Genomic DNA, 21,561 nt, shown 5'->3' on the forward strand with positions numbered 1-21,561 from the left:
TGCCAAAAAAAGCCATTATTATTGTGCAATCATATATAAAGACTTTGGCGCCATTTGAGAAAAACAAAGCCTTTATCTCGTGCATTTTAACCTGAGACCGTTATGCATGATCGGATCAGAATACAACGATTGCTCCCTTGACTAGCTGTACAGTTTGATCAGGACAGTTGTCTGTGCGAACCTTCTCGGTCCGGTAATGACCTATCGAAGTGCACATAACTACGGCACGTTTCAGGATGATGTTGAGTGATCAGGAATTCTGTATCTTCAATAAAATGACGAACATCATATCTAAAGATGCTGAAGTAACGCACTGAGGCAATAACTCTTACTTTTACAGATGTCGTTTGTAACATTGAAGAATGAGGGGAATGATCGATAGTGATATTGATGTGCAGTTATAGCAAAAGTATATGCTTTATGTGCAAATTCTCCTAACCGTCAGACTATAGTATCACTACACTTTTTACTTTCACTTTCACTATAGCTCTTCGTCAAGTCTTGGAATTTGTAAGGGTCGGGACTGCTCATATATTATCTGGGAAGATATTGGAAGATACCATATTTGTTTCATTGTGAGACTTCTCATATAGTTTATGGGAAGATATTTGAAGATATTAGAAGATTAGAAGATATCTGTTTCGTTGTGAGGATGTGAACTTCTGATATAGTATTTTGGAAGTTATTGCCAGATATTATATTTATTTAATTGTGAGGATTTGGATTCAGAATAAATAGGAAGACATTGGTTCCTCAGAGAACGGGCACTCCATTCAGTAACGGTATTCGTCCTAAATTAAGCCTGTTTCGTATTATTGGCTGTCTGTTGACCTTAATTTGTTTACCTCTTAAAATGTTAATTGGATAATACCGCTCTAAGACAATAAAAATATTTGGATAATTTTCTGTTGCAAATCTATCTTTGATAGTGCAAGATGTTTCCAGGCTTTGTATATGCGACCCCATTGTACCATGTTTGCATTGCGTGCCGTTTTCTGCTTTTCTTGAAGACTTCAATAAGAAGTCTTTATACCTGCCAAGCCACGAAGGTCCTCTCGGCTTCTCTACTGCCAACTTCTTGATGGTACCATGGTTTCTAAAGCCTCGAAGAAAATGACAGCTGTCTTGCCTGACTTGCCCAAGCTTTCCTGTCAATTTGGTCCTGTTTATACAGTAATTTGTAATATTTCTTGTGTGTCTGTTTCTATGCATTTCCATCACTTTTAACCAACATTTGATTGTTCTAATTTGCCTAATAATGTTTCGTCATCATCTCATATTGTCGAGCTAGTTTCCCGGATATTTAGGGTGTGTCTGTCCAGCTCTCCTCTAACTGCTATAGTTGCTACCTACTGTCTGAGATGATATTTACAAAATCCAGATGCACTATCAAATGGCCGCACGTACTATATATATATGTGCAAACTTTTCATTTGAAATCTATACATTATAACAGAAAGTAAAGTTGGTTTTTATACCACAGGAAGTGTTTTTTTTTGTAACTGACGAGCTTGTGTTCTTGGGTTTGCCTAAACACCACGGGCGATCCAACATGGCGGCCAAGAATTGCTTCGATCTTAAAACCAGCGGACTAGCTGGAAATAACTGTTGAATACGTAGGAGCTGCTGCGTTTTTTAAATTCATAAATGTATAAACAATATCTTCAGAGCGTCACACAAGGTCATTGCCCCATATACACAGTAATTTAGAGTCGTTTGTGGTCGTTTGTGGTGACCGTTTCTTATCTGCTCATTATGCCTCATGTGTCCCTTACTAACGCATTGCTCTTTCCGTATCAGCGTGATTGCTGAAGCAAGAAGCAAAATGTCCTCCTGTGTGAATCTTACGTTTTACAGATTATATCTTTCCGTTACCTTTCCGATATATTCTGTTAGCTTTGTGCTTACGTGTAGAAAGGATGTCAGAAAGGCAGCGTTAAAGGGAAACAACTTCACAATGTGGCCGGGAGTGCTATGCTCATGTCCCCGAGAATTTTTGGTCACCTTTACGGTGTGTTTCCGGCTAACCTTGATGTCAAATTGTTTCCAGGGCCTATACAACCCTGCTCTTCGGCTGTTCGTGCAACTTACCCCGTAGGAAAGTTTGTCACAGCCCCGTGAGCTTAGACCCCACCCCGGGGCCTAGCCAGGATGTTTTAAGAAACGAAAATTTAAGGGAGTTTGCCGCGCAAACACACACAGGAACACACACAAACATAACCTTCTTGGTAAAGGTAAGTAAAGAATCATCACAGACGCATCAAGAATACAACAGGTTTTACTGTACTCAGGTGATATCTATTATACGCCTTGTTTACCGAGGTTTGGCCGCTTCCATTTTTCTCTGTGACATCTACAGACGGGTGTGGGCTTGATGATGGATGTGTCGTTTTAAAATTAGAACCTCTCCCTACGCGTCATAGGGGGTACTTGGGTACATGGCACGTTTCGGGAGGGAGATTTCTGGTTTCAAATACCGATACTTGTACATTGACCTTTACAGTGTAGAAAAATCTGCTTGGAGACGAACCTTAAACACGTCCCTGCGATTCGTTTGTTTGTTTGTTTGTTTGTTTAGCCCCGTGAGAACACCGTCCCTACAGTTACTGTAGTGCCCCCATAAACATTACGTTGTTATTATGTCCGTGTGGTTTGTTTGTTTGTTTGTTTGTTTATTTGTTTGCCCCGTAAGAACACCGTCCGTACAGTAGTGCCACCATAAACGTCACGTTGTTATTATGTCCATGTGGTTTGTTTGTTTGTTTGTTTGTTTGTTTGTTTGTTTGTTTGTTTGGCCCCATGAGAACACCGTCCGAACAGTAGTGCCACAATGAAGGTCATGTTGTTATTATGTCCGGGTGGTTTGTTTGTTTGTTTGTTTGCTTGTTTGTTTGGCCCCGTGAGCCAACGTCCGAACAGTTACTGTAGTGCCTCAATAAACACTACATTGTGAGGTAAGGTGGTGTGTAATGTACCACCGCTCCAATTTCCTGTTAGCTTTCTGATATATTTCTGTTACCTTTGTGCTTACGTAGTCTCTAGGTCGCAAGCTGTTCCCTAGCCGGCTCATACTCCTCTGGCCGGCTTACTTCTCTATTTGTTCCATTTCTATGGTTTTCCCAGCGACCTATAGGAGTCTGGTAGAGACTAGTGCTTACGTACGTGTGTAGAAAAAGATGTAAGAAAGGCAGCGTTGAAGGGAAACAACGGCACAATGTGGCCGGGGCTTCTACGCTCATGTCCCCGAGAATTTTTGGTCACCTTTACGGTGTATTTCCGGCTAACCTTGATATCAAATTGTTTCCAGGGCCTACACAGCCCTGCTCTTCAGCTGTTCGTGCAACTTACCCCGTAGGAAAGTTTGTCACAGCCCCGTGAGCTTAGACCCCACCCCGGGGCCTAGCCAGGATGTTTTAAGAAACGAAAATTTAAGGGAGTTTGCCGCGCCTCTCCCTACGCGTCATAGGGGGTACCTGGGTACATGGCACGTTTCGGGAGGGAGATTGCGCAACACACACACACATACAAACGCACGCATAACACACATACATACAAACACACACACACACACGCAAACTTAGCCTTCTTGGTGAAGGTAAGTAAAGAATCACCATAGACGCATCACAAATACAGCACGTTTTACTGTACTCAGGTGATGTGTATAATTCGCCTTATTTACTGAGGTTTGGCCGCTCCCATTTAAAATTAGAACCTCTCCCAACGCGTCATAGGGGGTACTTGGGTACATGGCACGTTTCGGGAGGGAGATTTCTGGAGGGAGATTTCTGGTTTCAAATACCGATACAAATACCAACACTATAGTTGACGCATCGAATTTTCGTTGTGAAAACCTCACAAACCACAAATTGTTGCTTAACAACTTTCTATCTTTGCTATCTTAACAGCAAAAACGGAGATCTTCTGAATATTTCATCCGAGATGACCACCTCATATGTACAAAGAGCCGCGAAATCTACATCTTTTGAGCGATTTGTGTTGCAATGAAGCTATTCGAGAGTGACTCAAATTCATGTGATCTGTTTTAGCCAGCAAGGAAGGCAACGTTGGGCTTTGTGATAAGCCTAGTGTTTGTTTTGAGATAATCCGAACATAGGCGACACTTTCAAAGACTGTCCATCACACAATACAGAAACTAATCTAAGCATGGAAGGGTCAGCTTGATTAAGCCGGCTTGGGTGTTCCAACAAAAGTTCATCCCTGGCTCAACAAAACTTGAAGGTACTCCCTGAGAAAAAACTATCTGCTCTGAAATCAGCTCCTGCCCTATCTAAGAGAGATAGTCTGTGACATTTGTGAAAATTGATTGAAGTTTATTTTTCGTCTGGAACTTGGCACATTTATCACCTGCCTTCGGCGTTGGCGCGTTTGAAGAATGAACTCGCCGGATGGGTGTAACCGAGATGGATAATTGCTCATGTCAAGCTTTAGGTGTTCCCCTTAGCAAAATGTCACGCAGTACACACTTTTTGACCCTTGTTTAATCCTTCAGAGATCTTTGTCGCCAGACACGACGATTCTACTATAGTTGGTCACACCGAGAATTTACTTGTTTTATGCGTTTTTAATTGGGCAACACGAGGCCAAGTCAACTCAATTGCATGGATTTCATCCAATTTTAGTTAAATCTCAAGGACTGACAGCGCTGCCAATTGTATCCATGCTTTATCAAGGATCGTCTTTTCTCAAACTACGGATATTCCAGAGCTTCGACGTCGGACTTACGACGGATCATAAGCAGCCTGTGACAGAACCAGCCGCCCGTATGGGTCTAAGACAGCCTTTCCGTAACAAAATAGGTGAATTTGGTACGACACCTGCACGGCGTGCTTGCGAACGTAAGACAGTTTTACGACAAATGTCATCAGGCTGTGAGTTTCATCGGACCATCCAACTTCTATCGGGCTCCTTGCATTCCGTGCCGTGAAAATCGGTGCAGCGAGGGCAAGGAGCCCCGGCCGGCGGAAATCGGGTGGCACCAAGGTTAATCCTACACTACCTTATAAGATGAGACTTGGTTAGATTTTACCGCCTTTTTTAAAGGAGCCAGGCGTTGCATTTTAATACCACGCATTGAAGAATATAAAAATACACTCCTTTATTGAGTCCGGGGTAATGAAGGTTAAAACTGGGTAGCAAAAGTTTGCCTCCTTCATCTTAACGTTGGTTTGTGTTGAAACATCGATCTCAGGGCAAATCTAACGTAATTCTTAGGGTCATATTTCTAAGCCACAAAGAATGACAGTGACGGCAACCAAGGACCCCAGGTAAATGCAGGCCCGAGCGTTCTATACGAATGCTCGGTGAGCTGAAAACCAGGTGTGCTGAACAAGAAGGGAGTTAAGATGGTGCTCGTGTGTGATTATGTCGGTATTGTTGTGAGAAGGTTCGTTTTTAAAATCATAACGAGAATCAACCAAGCATGTGAGATCTTTTTTAACGTGGATTTCTTTAGTTGAAAACATTCAAGGTCATGTTATTACAAGTCTCACAAACCAACAGCACTAAAGAGACGCGATGCTTCTTTAAACAAATGTGATTTTGAAGAAACTGACTCGATATGACTTGATATATGATTATAGAACCGATACAAATTGTTAAGTACAGTATATTATTATAATAGTATGGTACAGCACAGTATAGTATAGTATAGTATATTTTTGTATGGGTAATATCCAACACAATAGTTGAAAAAATTTTCACAACATCTCACAAACCATGAGATATATTTTTAGTTTCCGGGCCGGGCCCGGGTTGGGAATTGGGACCTAGGCCTAAGCATGGAATGGTCAGCATGATTAACCCGGCCTGCGTGTTCCAACAAAAGTTTAATCCTTGCCTCAACAAAAACGTTACTCTCTGAGGAAAACAATATTTTCTAAAATCAGCTCCCAGTCCCCGCCTACTAACCAAGAGGGAAATTTTCTGACTTTCGTACATTTATGATTGAAGTTTATGTTTTCGTTTAGCCACCGATGGACCACAGCGACACACAGAAACGCACAGACGCAGACACGGACACACAAACACACACACAAACACATATGCACACACACATGCACACACGCACACACACACACACATAATCACACACACAGATACACACAGACACGCGCGCGCGCACGTATATAATGGACACATATATAGCAAAACTTCAGATGCGTTTAGTTCTCTGCGACTAACAAACACGAATTCAGAGAAGACTTATTCACCTCAACCATTTAAACCGAAAGCCGAACTAAAATCTGGACAAATGTAGTTTTCAACTTAAAACCCACCCTATCACCTAACCAAGCCTTCTAGCCATTCCCCGGGGTTCCAGACGGGGAGTCCTCGGCAGGGTGAGCTTCTATCCCCGCCGGCCAGCTAAGCTCATCCCGGTGATTTCGCCTGACTGATTCCAACTAAGAGGGCCTTCGGGGTGGAGGCGGGGCTGGGGCAGAATTTCCTCGGGGTATGTTACAGTTCGTGCCGAAGAGCTGGCTCTTGTGGGCCCTGAAGTTAATCCGGAGATTAGGTTGGCCGGATAAACTCCTTGGCCAGTTTTATGATACTTCATTATGCCACCGTAGGAAATGGTGGGAGATTTGGGGTTAGTAACTTGTTCAAGGCTAGTAAAGTTTCCTTGGGCTAATAAGTATCTACAATATATGCTGAATATTCCAAAATCACCATTTATATTCATTTTCTGACTTTGGACATCCTAAAAAAGAGAAAAATGGTCTTTTGTTACCTCAAAGCATGTCGTCCGTATGAAAGTTTCTGTTGAAAATTATTCTTTGATAGTGCAATATTATCTATTTAGTTGCAACCTTATTTTCCTATGATTGAATTGCCTGCTTTTTCTTCCTTTTTAAAGACTTTCATAAATCTCACTTTTACCAACTACTTGATCGTACCATGCTCCTGACGCCCTTAAGAAAAATAAAAGCTGTTTAACCCAAACTTTCCAAGGATTTCATGTCAACCTTATCAGGTTTATACAATAACGTTTAACATTTTCCTTTGTATCTATTTCAACAACTTTAGACACTTTCAACGAAAGTCTAATGATTCTCATTTGTTTACAAAATGTTTTCTCGTGTTGTCGAGCTATTTTAGTGTGCGTCTATTCAACTCTTCTATAACTGCTACATTGCTATGGCCCGTCTGACTCCAAGGTAGTATTGCAAATTTGTTACGTACTATATTTCATTGCGTGTAAGTGTAAAATCACCGCAAAAATCACATTTATACACCATAAGGAATAATTTCCACACCGACTTTGAAACTAGATTTATAAGGTGGGTGCGTAATGTGAGTGTCCGTTTCTGTGCCATAACGCCTGAGAGAAACACTTTCAATAATGGTTAACGTATGATCACAAGGTTGGAAAACTTTCACGAAAGAACCCACTCGGGTAGTGGGTGCTTTGCCAGTTCTAGTTTCCTTGAAATGGGTATGTAATATTTTCTTCTCTGTTATCTCTGCATCTAAACTCTGCATCTATCAATACAATTCACTGAGGTTAATAACGTGTTCTTAAAATGGTCATTTATACTCAATTTGGTGTTTCCCCCAACGGTATTGTCTTTCTCGCTCTCATTGCATAGAACCTCAAAACGACGTGTCAAATCTTGCACACCCTTGTTACAGACACCTTTCTTCTTAAATCAGTTTCTAAAATTCCTTTAGGATCCCTAGGTGCCACAAATTTTTTACACAAGTGGCAGTTAGGCCTCCAACCGATCTCACAGTTTGGAGGCGGTAAAATGTCTGCTGCGATCTATTCATGCGTGAAAAGGTCACGGAGTTATCCGACCTGTCGGCAGCTGTTTGCGAAGCGATGATGTTCGATCACCTGGAAACTTGCTCGTTAATTATAACAGATTTGTTTTCTAACCAGCGAAATATCAACAGGGAACAATTTATACATAGAAGTTCGCCTTTGGAAGGAAATTCGATCCCGTTTCTAAACAACGTTCTTCAATATCAGACAATAAGGTAAATATAGTAGAACAGTAGTAAATGGTTAGGCCAGATCAGCTAAATGTTGTTTATCATTTGACATCTCATGAACATTCGAACACAGGCTGTTTAAAAGCTCATTCACAGAATATGCCAAACACATCCGTATTGAAAAGACGTGCTCCGGGCAAGAACAAGTAAGCAGTCCACACACAGAGGTATCAAGTGACCCTTTCCAAAATGGTCGTGTCTAGAAGAAAATCTCCAGCCAGGTTAGGGCTGTATAATGTACCAAGTGAAGGTTTGATGTAAGATTTCCCCTTCAGGGAATTAGAATAGAACAGCTACATCACACATAAAACAAGGGACAAACGCGCAAACTTTAACCCATTAGATATGCTATACATCAGTCAACATCTGTTGTAGTACTGCTGAATCAAAAAAGACATTCCGATCCAGCCTCCACATTTATAGAACCAATTGTAAAGAACTGTAACACGCACCATTGTTGTTCTCTGCTCTCTTGGAGCAAGTTTTCTGTCCAAGTCACCAGGCGTATTCTTATTAAAGTCGGACATGACCGCCACACGTCACCCATAATCCATACATCGCTTGTCGTCCAGAGCACATGGTAAATCTCTAACTGACGAAGTAAATAACCTATCCATAGTCAACACTTCACAAGTTGCCAAAAACATTGATCAGTTAGAAGGAACATGGCGGCAAATGACCTTCTATAAAACCTTAAGATGTAAAACCGGTTGTACACAAGGTCGCTTATCGTGCAGGTACATTGATGACATCTAGCGGTCCCACTGTACCACTACATGTGCTACCAAATGACTCATTGACAACTTGTGCGGAACAACGTCTGTATCTGTATCTGTATCTACATGTAAATAGCCGGTAAAACCGCCGTTCAGCGTAACACACCAGCTTGGCAGGCACGCGGCGCGGCAGCAGTTGGTTATGTTACAACGAACGACCCGTCTCACCTAACTTTTGCACATCGATATCTATCTGCAAGTGTTCTTTAAAACTAGCAAAAGAAGATGCCCCTACTGTACTTGGTGATAACACATTCCACTCTACGATAGTTCTGGGAAAGTACCTATTTTTGAACACATCAACCCTAGGTTGGTAACTCTGGTACTTGAAGTCATTTCTTTGTTCAGCCGGTATTAGATACTTATCAGTCGGTACGTCCACCAGTTTATTGGTCATTTTGTACATCATGCAAAGTCTGGACATTTTCCTTCTGTCTTCAAGTGACTTCCACTGCAAATCTGTTTTTATTTTGGTAACACTAGAATCCCTGTTGTAGTTGTTTGTACAGATTTGGGCAGCTTGGTTCTGTAAGCTTCCAAGTTTATCTTTGTCTTTCTTTGTATACGGGTTCCATACTGTAGCGGTATATTCAAGGTTATATCTTACCAGTGACGTGTATGCAAGTCATTTTACAAAGATTGGGCATGCCCACAAGTTGCGTTTGATCACTCAAAATGTCTGTTTAGCCTTGGTTGCTATTCTATTAACATGGACACCCCACTTCAGCCCAGTTGTTAACGTAACACCTAGGTATGGTTGGGTTTTTAATGTCTGACCACAAAACTGGTAATGAGACACATTTGGTGTGCGTTTGTTCGTTATGTGCATGATATAGCACTTATCAGGATTGAACTGCATAAGCCATTTCCTTTGCCATTCTTCCAGGGTGTTCAGACGTAAGGGTGCAAAATAGACTCCTGGTGGATTTACTTTCTGGAAATATTTTGATACCCAGTAACAAGATGAGTATAAACGTTGGTATAAAACTTATATTTACAGGCAGATAATGCAGTCTTCTACCATATCTATGAGACAACAATAAATGTTTGAGTAAATGGTAAATGTGGGAACTAGAGATCCCCCACACATCAGAAGAACCGTGGCAGCACAACGAGAGAAACTGAAACAAGACACTGAACCATCACTGCAGTTCCAACGACGATTCCACACCGCTTTTACCCTGTAGAAGCTCCTCAATGGACGCTGCCCTCCACACCTTCAAACCCTGGTACCCAGAACCCGTGCATCTGCCACTGAGTCACATTACTCCCTCAGGAACAGCGACCACCTGACATCTGAACTCATTAAGTCCACCAGAGACCAGAGAATATTCTTCTACAGAGCAACATCACCCTGGAACACCCTCCTTACTTCTACTCGCACTGTCACAACTGCTGCTTCCTCCAAAAGAAAACTCCGCCTTTAATAGAAAACTCTGGGAATGTCTTAAGGGGACCCTTATAGGTGTATACAGTGACCCAGCATGACCTCTCGCTGTATATGTTTTTGTTGATAAATACTGTTGTAGAGTCTATTGTAGATACTATGACTACTTAATGCTATGAGACTTAGTGCTCCAGCGGACGAGAAGGTAGAGAACTAATTACACACCCCTCCTTCACCATAAAAAGTCATGTGCAGGTCAGGCAAACAGACAAATAGCCTGTCTGTCTCCTCATCTGTCAAATCGACAGGAGAAACAAACAAAAAACAAAAAAAAAACAACTATGACTACTATATTACATCATATTCTTTTTATGTACTTGATAATTATCCTGTCCTTGTCAAATTCCATTTGTAACTGTCCTTGTCTGTCAGCAGAGCTATCCCTGTGTAAAACCCACAGGCTGGTTGGGCAGCTCTGGCTGTGCGTGCTGAACAGCCAGAACCTATAAATAGATAAATGAAGAGACTGACCCACGTCATGTGCTCATCTGCATGCTGTGTCAAAGAGTCTTAAATCCAGCCGTAGTGTTCTGCAATTCTGCGGGAAGTAAATTACTTGAATTTCATCCTATGAAGAACTTTATTCTGTAATTTTAGAACTTTTCTATTTCTATGGCGTGGCACATAACATGAACACATGTTCTCGGTTATGTTGGGTCTATATGTAGGTCAACAGCAAGTAACTCGAGAAATTGTCGATGGAACTTTGTGATTTTTGGTAGGTGTGTAGCGGTTGTGGAAAGGAAGGCCAAGTTCGAAAATGGTTTACCTGACGTTTTCCTACGGTACTGCAGCGAGCTTGGTAATTTTATGCGCCTGTTTGTGGACAGCATAACTCGTTATCAGATAATTCTATAAATATATATAAGTAAATGGCTAACCTGTGAAGCTATAACACTAGCAAATAATCTACCAATGACATTGTAATGTAGGTAGTAGACATTGGAGTCCCTCCTGAGCATAGTAGTTTGGAAAAGTGCAGTGGGATATTGCCATGTTCTGTAACGTTATTTTCCAAGTACCTTTTGGCATTGTGCTTCAGGTTCTGGTTCTGAACTACTGCTGAGGTTCGCCAGGTGGCGTTCTGAACAATACACCTGATGGAAAACCGGTTTCTTGCAAAGGTCATCTGCCACTAGTGTTGTCAAATGTCACTAGTGACGCTTTTCTGTTTATATCGTGTGCAGTGACCCTTTGTAAGTTTGTGTTTACATCGTGTGCAGTGACCCTTTGTAAGTTTGTGTATATATGGTGTGCAGTGACCTTTGTAAGTTTGTGTTTATACTGTGTGCAGTGACTCGTTTTAAATTCACTGTTGTTGTTTTTAAATCAAGCCTGAGAAGAGCCTTTACACCTAGGACGTCTTATCCAATCTGAGATAGACACAGCCAAATGGACCAAACTGCGTCTGTGGTAATCACATGGTTCACTATCAGTCTCACTTTTCAAAGTTCAGGGGTCAAATTGTCAAAGAGGCGTTTTCTCCCTTCATCCAACTGCCAACAATTGTCTAGTTCTGGCGTGTGATCTGGTCTGTATTTCAGCTGTCAAGTTTCTAGCTATAGCCTCCTTTGCAGACGTTTGGGGAGCGCTGATTCTCGATTTCCAACGCAGGCTAAGGTTGACTCTTTGCCAGGAAAAGAAGTTTTGCCGCACCCAGAAATTCTTTTCCAGGATAGCAAACCTCTAAGCCCTTGTTGAAAATCCCAAACCAGCGCTTCCCAAAAAAATAAACGCTACAGTAACTGCTACAGAAGTCTGCACAGGAGGCTACAAGATTCCACCTACTGAATAAGCTTCACTAACAATGATGTGTGTCGGGGCTGCTGTGGAATTAGATTACTCGCTTCTCCATATAAGGGAGTTTAGTGTTACATCTGACTTGTCTGTTGCCATGGTCAGAATATTCAAGGCCAAATGCAGAAACCACCTTTTATCTAATCACTAACTTGTAAAATTCCAAACCCTTTCCAACCGTTCCATCTTTTCTCGATCTTTTTCTCGCTTATTTTTTCATACTGATGATGAGGATAATGGTATGTACATTGGCTATAATGATGATGTATTTGTTCCTTGTAAAATTACTGCTACTTTATGATGTATTATGTATTGCTGTTGTATAGTCTGATATTCCGTCGAATGAATTGTTTATTGTAATGATTTGTATTTGTATGTACTAGTGACAGCCGTCACCAGCTCCGCTGCTTTGCTGTCACGTGTCATGCATTGTAGCATTCCAAATAAATGAAATGAAATGAAATGAAATGGTGACCACATTATCTGTGCTGTTTTTGTTTTTTTTTGTCTCTGGAGCTGGTTGGGTCGCAAAGCAGTTTGGGTAAGTCTGACGTCTCCGATGTTGGCAGTCGCACAAGAAATATAACAATTATTGGGCGGGCCGACTTCTCTCTCTCTCTCTTCGCAGCCAGGGGCTGAATTGCATGCTCACAATAGGCGGGGCTTAATCGCAAAGGTGTTTAACTCAGGAATTTAACTCAGGTGACCTCCATACGACTGTTACAAGTGTCTGGAGAGGCTGCTGTTTGGCGCTAACTCAGGTGACCTCAATACGACAGCAACTGGCCCAGGTGCGTCCAAAGGACTTTAGGTTTTCAACCACACCTGGAACGACCACTACTCTTTTGCATAAGCGTGGTGGGTTCTTTAACATGCTCGACGTGTGGCTCTCCTCAAACACAGGACCTCCATTTAACATCCTATCTGAGCTAGGTACTCATTTTAACCCGAGTGAAGTGAGGAAAGTCATGTAAAGAGCCTTTTCCAAGGGCACAATATCGGTCACACATCAACGGATTAGAACCCAGGACCTCTGGTTCATGGGCCAAACACCCTGCCGTTATGTCAAACGACCCCAAAATAAAGTCTTCAAATGGCATAGTTCTAGTTGGCATGGATTCTGCAAGGTTTGCAGCTTCTAAACGAGTCATAAAGGAGTGTCTTAGTGGCTTTTGCCCCCCCCCCCCTCCGTATGAATATCAATATTCTTATCAGACCATACGTGTTCAGGCTTGTATTTTTACATCATGTGGAATACAACTAAGTAAAAGTTTCCTACTTGAGGGAAAAAGTCAGCTTTTGACCTGACAGTGTGTAATTTTCAGTTATTCTCCTAAGGAGTTTGTCTCTAGCAATACTATGAAATCTGACACAAAGACAACAGACACGGGTGTGTGGTACCAAAACTGCACATCTTATATTAAAGGTTTCATAGCAAATGCACATAAAGGATATACGTAACTAAGCGATCAGTTCTAGTTGTGAGTTCAGCAAGACATCACTTCTCTGATTTAGTGCATGATGGTATCTCTTGTCTATCTTCTCATGGGGATATCTGTGTTAATCTCACAATTATTACTGACACAAAATTCCGCAGCACCTCTACATAATAACACAAAATTCCGCAGCACCTCTACATAATAACACAGTAACACAAAATTCCGCAGCACCTCTATAAAAGAGTCTAGATTATTTTTGTCTCAGAAATACTAATTTGTTGCTTACAAGTAAGATAACTGATTCTCACTCTACAGAAAAGCTAATAAAATGCTAAATAATACACCTCATATTTCTAACACACTGGTGTCTTATAAACTAACAACGCTGACCTTATATAACCTCAGTATCAGCAACGTTTAATAAAATCTACAGGAAGATGAAAAGTTATATCTAGTACAGAAATAAGATTATGCACTAGAAACCTACATTTAGAGCCTTCGAACAGAGTAGAATTTGTTAATTCTGAAGATGACAAAGCTAAATGTCAACATAATTATTACTATATAGGCTTGCTAGGAATATGCACTATCATTTCGTAATACACCACTATCCCACAATGTTTCACAGCCAGCCTCACTCCCTCATCTCATCTTTTCCTTTCTCATATCAGTAAATGCCTTTGACTCTGAAGGTTGTAATCTGCAGATATGGTGGCCACCATGTCAAACACAATTACTGCATAATCCTCGCAAAACATTCTCCACAGAACCCGGAGGTTTTGTCTCCCCTGACTGTCACACTGTGGATGCAGCAATGGTACCGTAAAGCTCCTTTCACCTGCCTTTTGGTTTTTTTTGTTCAGCTGACAACAGTTTTCCACCTTCTAACCAACTGTGTCTATAATCACACGTTTGCATCCAGCATTGAAATAATAGTCCAGACACATTAACTTACAAATGGTCTTTTATATGTTTTGTTCTTTGAAAAAAAAAAGAAATTTGCCCAATGTATGTTCTTTGAAGAAACTGAATTTTGCCTAATGATATTTTTGTGCTATTTGCCCAATGTATGTTCTTTAAAAAAACTGAAATTTGCCCAATGTATGTTCTTTGAAGAAACTGAATTTTGCCCAATGATATTTTTGTGCTATTTGCCCAATGTGTGTTCTTTGAAAAAACTGAAATTTGCCCAGTGATATTTTTGTGCTACTTGCCCAAATGTATGTTCTTTGAAAAAACTGAAGTTTGCCCAGTGATATTTTTGTGCTATTTGCCCAATGTAACTTCTTTGAAGAACTGAAATTTGCCCAGTGATATTTTTGTGCTCCATGCTCCTGGACTTTTGTCAATTTAGTCTTAATGTGAAAAAATTCTGCTAGGTTTTATAATTGACTTCTCCAAATTTCCATAGGCTTTAAACTGTTGTCAGCTTTCCTATCTAACTTATAATATGGTTATATATGCGAAGAAATGAAGAATAGCTTCAGAAGATTGAAAAGGAGGAATGATGAAGAAAGACACAGGGATAAGGATGAAGACCAAGTGAGAAGAGTATGTGAGAGTGTGGGGGTGGGGGGGGGGGAGAGAGAGAGAGAGTATGTGTGTGTGTGTGTATGTGTGTGTGTATGTTGGAGTGATTGAGAACGGGTGGGAATTTAGGAAAAGAAGGAAGTGTTATTGAGAAAGAAGAAGGGGGTTAAGAAAGATTGAGAAAGGGATGGAGAAATATTTAAAAGGGCAAAAGATTGAGAAAAAGAGAGATGAGAGTTGACAACACTGAACTAGTAACAGTAACAGTTAATTACCGCTACTAGAGATTGAGAAAGGGACAGATGTTGAGAAAGGGACAGAAATTGAGAAAGGGAGAGATTGATGGATTGAAAAAGAGAAGAGAATTGAGATGCTGAGGTTAAAAAGATTGTATTGAAAAAGAGACGTTGAGAAAGGGAGCGAGAGATTTGGTGTGAAGTCCAACGTTCATGCTGACATTTCGTGCCTCACTCCAGAAACGACTACTCGGGTTTGGGGGTGGCGCTGGCAGCCTTGTCCTTTCCCCAGAGCTCAAACGAATAGTTGTCAAAGCCTGAAATAAAAACAATATCAAATAAAAACCGTATCAAATTAAGAGAAGAGAAATATGAGGGAAAGGACCGAATGCTCATTGCAACTATTAGTATGGGGAAGTTAGAGTTTAATGGCAGAATCTGTCTACAAACTTTTAAAAAATCTATTGCTAAATGATGACACGTGGACAATCGAAGACTCATGCATGGCTTTCAATAGCTAAACTTTTCTGTTGCCTTGCTTATTGCTACATTAACAAGGAGTCTTTAACAAGCGTCTCACAACAGATTGTGTTAGGTGCATGAACATCGTACTGACCGACACGATCCTCGGCCTGCTCCTTGGCGCCACGTCCGCGTCTCTTCCTCACCAGGAAGGCAGCAGCAGCCACCAGCAGGACTCCGGCTATCCCCGCAGCTGTGCCCACAGCGATGCCGACAGTGGGGAGGGGGGCGGCTGGGGAAACACACACACATCATGGTCATTATAACTACATACTGTCTGCTACCTGACAGTGCACTAGTGTGTAGTATTTGTACATTTGCCAGACATGGAAAAAACATGCAACAAGTCTCTGCAAAGAAGAATGTAGGTAAGAAGGCTGCTAGCACCTTAGACTTTCCCCATCATGGAAAAGATGATAATGTAACTAGAAACCTCTTACAAGCTTTGCCTATGAGATGACATATTACTGTTGGTAATCATTGGCAAAAACAAAACATTGTTACAGACTTGACAGTCACAGAACATCCGATCTTGGTTCACTCGCTGAGCCATACGTTCTTGAAAAACTAATTTTATAGCTACCTTGTTCTTGTGCATTCTCCACTTTGAAAGGTCCCTGGGTGAGGATCACTTCGTGGTTGCACTTGAGTAACTATTTGGCATTTTCCTGATAAACAAATTCTATAGCTACCTTCTTCTTGTCCATTCTCCACTTTGAAGGGTCCCTGACTGATGGTTGTTATGTGGTCCGTTTCGCTGGCACGTCGGACGCGGGCTTCGCTCAGGTCGGACACAGCGCGCCTGCGCCGGCTGGGCGGGATGCAGCCCTGACTGCACCGCGAGTCCGGGTCGCTCTGGAAGCAGACCACCATGGTGCAATGGATGTACACCTGTCGTGGGGGGAAGGACAACATATTTAGGAACTGGCAAACGCATTCAAGGCCAGGTGATTTTTAACCTCCTTTTTCAAGGTAACCCACGCACCTTTCTGAGAGCACCGAAACAGACACATGATATTGCTACCGAAGCTCAAATAAAATAAAATAAGAGCAGGATTAGGCTCTGACAGCTAAAATACATCTACGGGATCAACACCTTACATAATGGAAATCAGCTTTAAGCAGACAGCTAGCCCTGCCACCACCCGACCAATGACTCCCTATTGGCTGACAGCTAGCCCTGCCACCTCCAATGACTCCCTATTGGCTGACAGCTAGCCCTGCCACCACCCGACCAATGACTCCCTATTGGCTGACAGCTAGCCCTGCCACCACCAATGACTCCCTATTGGCTGACAGCTAGCCCTGCCACCTCCACTGACTCCCTATAGGCTGACAGCTAGCCCTGCCACCACCACTGACTCTCTATTGGCTGACAGCTAGCCCTGCCACCACCCGACCAATGCCTCCCTACTGGCTGACAGCTAGCCCTGCCGCCACCACTGACTCCCTATTGGCTGACAGCTAGCCCTGCCACCACCCGACCAATGCCTCCCTATTGGCTGACAGCTAGCCCTGCCACCACCAATGCCTCCCTATTGGCTGACAGCTAGCCCTGCCACCACCACTGACTCCCTATTGGCTGACAGCTAGCCCTGCCACCACCACTGACTCCCTATTGGCTGACAGCTAGCCCTGCCACCACCACTGACTCCCTATTGGCTGACAGCTAGCCCTGCCACCTCCACTGACTCCCTATTGGCTGACAGCTAGCCCTGTCACCACCAATGCCTCCCTATTGGCTGGCAGCTAGCCCTGCCACCACCCGACCAATGACTGTCTATTTTACCAGACTGGGATCATCAATGTTGGGGAATGTAAAGGACTGGATGGAGTAGTATAAGGCCATGTCGTTAGACCGTTCTGTGTCTAGCTGAAGCGTGGTGTCGACGTCACACCTACAGGAATGAAGTGACTGTGAATGCCACAGAATAATGATTTACTGGCCTAACATGCAACAGCCTGGCTGATGCGTTGTTTATGTGGCACCTATAACGTTAGGAGAGAGGTCATCATGAACGCCTCAGAATAATGATTTACTGGCCTAACATGCAACAGCCTGGCTGATGCGTTTTGTTGATGTGGCACCTATAACGTTAGGAGAGAAGTTATGTGACACCTATAACGTTATGAGAGAGGTCATCATGAACGCCTCAGAATAATGATTTCCTGGCCTAACATGCAACTTCACTTGTTCCACCTCATCATGAGGATGACAAATGATGATGAAGATGCAACAGCCTGGCTGATGCGTTGTGTTGATGTGGCACCTATAGGAGAGAAGTCATCTTGAACGCCACAGAATAATGGTTTACTGACCGAATTTTTAACATGATAGCCTCTTTACTGGAGTAGGTTTTAAATGAGAACACTGGACTCTTGCCATGTGCGAACAAACTAATCAACCTTTGATGTAAGATAATCACGTGAACAGTGACGTACCCGTCCTGGATAATGCTGACGCTGGGAGAGTCGTCAGGGTCGGTACTGGGCGTGGCAAGGCAGCGGAGAGCGAACAGCTGCAGGTCGTTCAGAGGTGAGTTCACGCTCAACCCGAAGTGCAGACGGTCCGATGAGGTCACCTATCCATGCATGCACAAATAAAGGAGAAAACAATAAAGGACGCATTGCGTTGGGAGAGGGACGAGTAAGGCAAAGAAAGCGGTTACCTTGTTATATCAATAAATGACAAGCATAACTGAAACAGGAGTAATGACTGTCCAGTTGGTTTTAATAGAAGATGACAATGACAGTCTGCACATGACCAGAACAAGACAAGTAGTTTGACAGACATTAGTAAAAAATGAAACAACAGCAGACCTGCACAGGGTAGTCGTCTGAGTTGTATGTCGCAGTGAAGTCTGACGAAGTGAACATGTGCATCTCAAAGGTGAAGCTGTTTTCCGCGTCCACAACTTGCACACTAAAACAGAACCATATTGTATTAAAAAGTATTCATTTCACTCTGATAAGACATTCAGAATGAATGTAAACATGAACCTGGAGGCTGGATTTCAATCTAGAATTCTGCACTCATGATAAGGTCAGCACCACCACCCACCCTTTGAGACCAAGTACTGACGGAGGAACTCACCGAGGAGACGGGATGCTGTAAAGGATCCCCCTCTCCTGTGAGACCACGTACTGACGGGGAAACCTACCGAGGAGACGGGACCACGTACTAACGGAGGAACTTACCGAGGAGACGGGATGCTGTAAAGGATCCCCCTCTCCTGTGAGACCACGTACTGACGGGGAAACCTACCGAGGAGACGGGACCACGTACTAACGGAGGAACTTACCGAGGAGACGGGATGTTGTAGAGAACCTCCCTCCCCTGTGAGACCACGTACTGACGGAGGAACTTACCGAGGAGACGGGATGTTGTAGAGGATCTCCCTCCCCTGTGAGACCACGTACTGACGGAGGAACTTACCGAGGAGACGGGATGTTGTAGAGGATCTCCCTCCCCTGTGAGACCACGTACTGACGGAGGAACTTACCGAGGAGACGGGATGTTGTAGAGGATCGCCCTCCCCTGTGAGACCACGTACTGACGGAGGAACTCACACCGGAACCTCTTGCTGAAGGGCGTCCCTCTCACGGCTCCGTTGTCAGACGTCACCTGACTGGCGGTGGCCTCGTTGGTGAAGATAAATTTGTCAGCTTCTGACGACTGAAAACAGATAAATGCATCAGAGCCCATCAACCTTCCCTCAACCGAGACGGGGGCCGGTACTGACTGTCAAGCACCTTTGACCCTTTACTGACGTCACACTTCCGTCCCGGAAGTGCGACTTAGGTTTTGGGTCATTACAACTTGAGAAGGATCAGAGCACTGATCGAAAGCTTGTTGGTAAGCGCTTTACTTTGTGTACGTATATAAAGTCTTAAAACTGTATCATTATGTTAACTACCGTCACAGATGAACTTACATTCAAGCACTTTTGACCTTTTATTTTCAACCTTTGTCTTACCAGTTTGCTCATGATCCATGCAAGGCCACAAGAACTACTTCTGGAGACTAAACTTTATTTATATAATTTGCTCTTCCTAAGTCAGAAACATTAAGCTTAGGCAAGGTCAACTTTCTGACTCAATAGGCAAAGCTTGGGAAGATACCTACTCCATTGAGGCCGGAATGATTCTGAACCACTCACACCGGGAAGGTCCCCTACTCTTTTCGATAAGTGTGGTGAGCCACGTACTCGAGGTGTGGCTCTCCTCAGACACGAGACATCCAGGTCCTTAGCAATCATTGCTCGCCATATCTATATCTAAGTACGCTGTGTTTTGCGCGTGTCTATTCTCCATTTTCCACACGTCTACTCACATCTACTGACAGTAGACCGTGTCTATTCTCCATTTTCCACAAGCCTACTCACATCTACTGACAGTAGACCGTGGCTTTTCTCCATTTTCCAGAAGTCTACTCACATCTACTGACAGTAGACCATGTCTATTCTCCATTTCCAGAAGGCTACCAGCATCTACTGACAGTAGACCGTGGCTATTCTCCATTTTCCAGAAGCCTACTCACATCTACTGACAGTAGACAGTGGCAATTCTCCATTGTCCACAAGGCTACTCACATCTACTGACAGTAGACCATGTCTATTCTCCATTTCCAGAAGGCTACCAGCATCTACTGACAGTAGACCGTGGCTTTTCTCCATTTTCCAGCAGCCTACTCACATCTACTGACAGTAGACCGTGGCTTTTCTCCATTTTCCAGAAGCCTACTCACATCTACTGACAGTAGACCATGTCTATTCTCCATTTCCAGAAGGCTACCAGCATCTACTGACAGTAGACCGTGGCTATTCTCCATTGTCCAGAAGCCTACTCACATCTACTGACAGTAGACCGTGTCTATTCTCCATTGTCCACAAGGCTACTCACATCTACTGACAGTAGACCGTGTCTATTGTCCATTTTCCAGAAGCCTACTCACATCTACTGACAGTAGACCGTGTCTATTCTCCATTTTCCAGAAGCCTACTCACATCCTGGATGGTCCCGCAGTCCTGCAGACCTGCCCGCAGAGTCACATCCGTGTCTGTAACCGTGGCGCCGCAGCTGGCGTCCAGCAGGTGCATGTTGTCCACATCTACCGCTGGTAGCGCCGCTCTGGGGAAGGTCACGGTCATGTGATCCTCATGGCACTCCACGTTCACGATAACCTCGGCTGGAAAACATATCCATGCATCTGACTGAACATTTTATGACTATAACGTTCACATGTACACAATCACCTCCTTGCTAAAGGTCCTGCAAACAAATTTACTCTTAGACTGGCCACAATGACCATGTCTCAAATTCATGCCAGAAACACGGTAAAAAGTCTTACTTGACAGCCTTACCCAAAGATCTTAACCCCAACCATAATTATGCTGACACTGATGGGCTTTATCTTTGCTCAATAAACAATTGATGATAAATTGATTTTAGTTTAGGTCAAAAGTAGAGTGCAGCCTTTTTGCAGTCAATCGCGTTGGAAGATCTAAACCTCCCAACATCCAAACCTCACACCCAACCAACCTGTGGTCTCTGTCCCACTGATCTCTCCAACTTCCTGGTCGCCATCTCCAAACGCCGTCAGGGTGAAGGTGTACTCCGTGTCTGCCCACAGGCCGTGCACGGTGGCCGCGGTGTCGCCCGGGGAGGGCGGGGGAGACAGGTCCCGGTGCGAGGCCCCGGCGGGACGATAGCGCAGCCGGTACCGGGTTATGTTCATGTTAACAAACGCCGTCCAGGACAGGGTCATGTAGTCCATCCCGACATCCGTGAAGACTAGG

The 21,561-nt window shown here is 43.3% G+C and overlaps 3 protein-coding genes across 4 annotated transcripts in view; 1 reads left to right on the top strand and 2 right to left on the bottom strand.

Moving 5' to 3' along the window:
- LOC118416894 (neuronal pentraxin receptor-like) overlaps nt 1–21,561 on the bottom strand; it is a 626,618-nt gene that overhangs the window by 254,442 nt on the left and 350,615 nt on the right. The gene's annotated exons all lie outside the window — the stretch shown is intronic.
- The window catches only part of LOC118416900, a 135,326-nt gene that overhangs the window by 21,038 nt on the left and 92,727 nt on the right, over nt 1–21,561 (top strand). The window lies entirely within an intron of this gene.
- Nucleotides 15,398–21,561, bottom strand: part of LOC118416887 (uromodulin-like 1) — a 388,377-nt gene continuing 382,213 nt past the window's right edge. Inside the window, exons 11-16 of the mRNA XM_035822165.1 lie at nt 18,584–18,686; nt 18,206–18,345; nt 17,553–17,661; nt 16,456–16,654; nt 15,858–15,995; nt 15,398–15,558 (exon numbers count right to left, since the gene is read on the bottom strand). Coding sequence (XP_035678058.1) covers nt 15,488–15,558; nt 15,858–15,995; nt 16,456–16,654; nt 17,553–17,661; nt 18,206–18,345; nt 18,584–18,686 — 760 coding nt within the window. The 3' untranslated portion in view covers nt 15,398–15,487. The remainder of the gene's footprint in view (nt 15,559–15,857; nt 15,996–16,455; nt 16,655–17,552; nt 17,662–18,205; nt 18,346–18,583; nt 18,687–21,561) is intronic.

This window comes from Branchiostoma floridae, chromosome 5 (assembly GCF_000003815.2).
Source record: "Branchiostoma floridae strain S238N-H82 chromosome 5, Bfl_VNyyK, whole genome shotgun sequence".
Lineage (NCBI taxonomy): Eukaryota > Metazoa > Chordata > Leptocardii > Amphioxiformes > Branchiostomatidae > Branchiostoma > Branchiostoma floridae.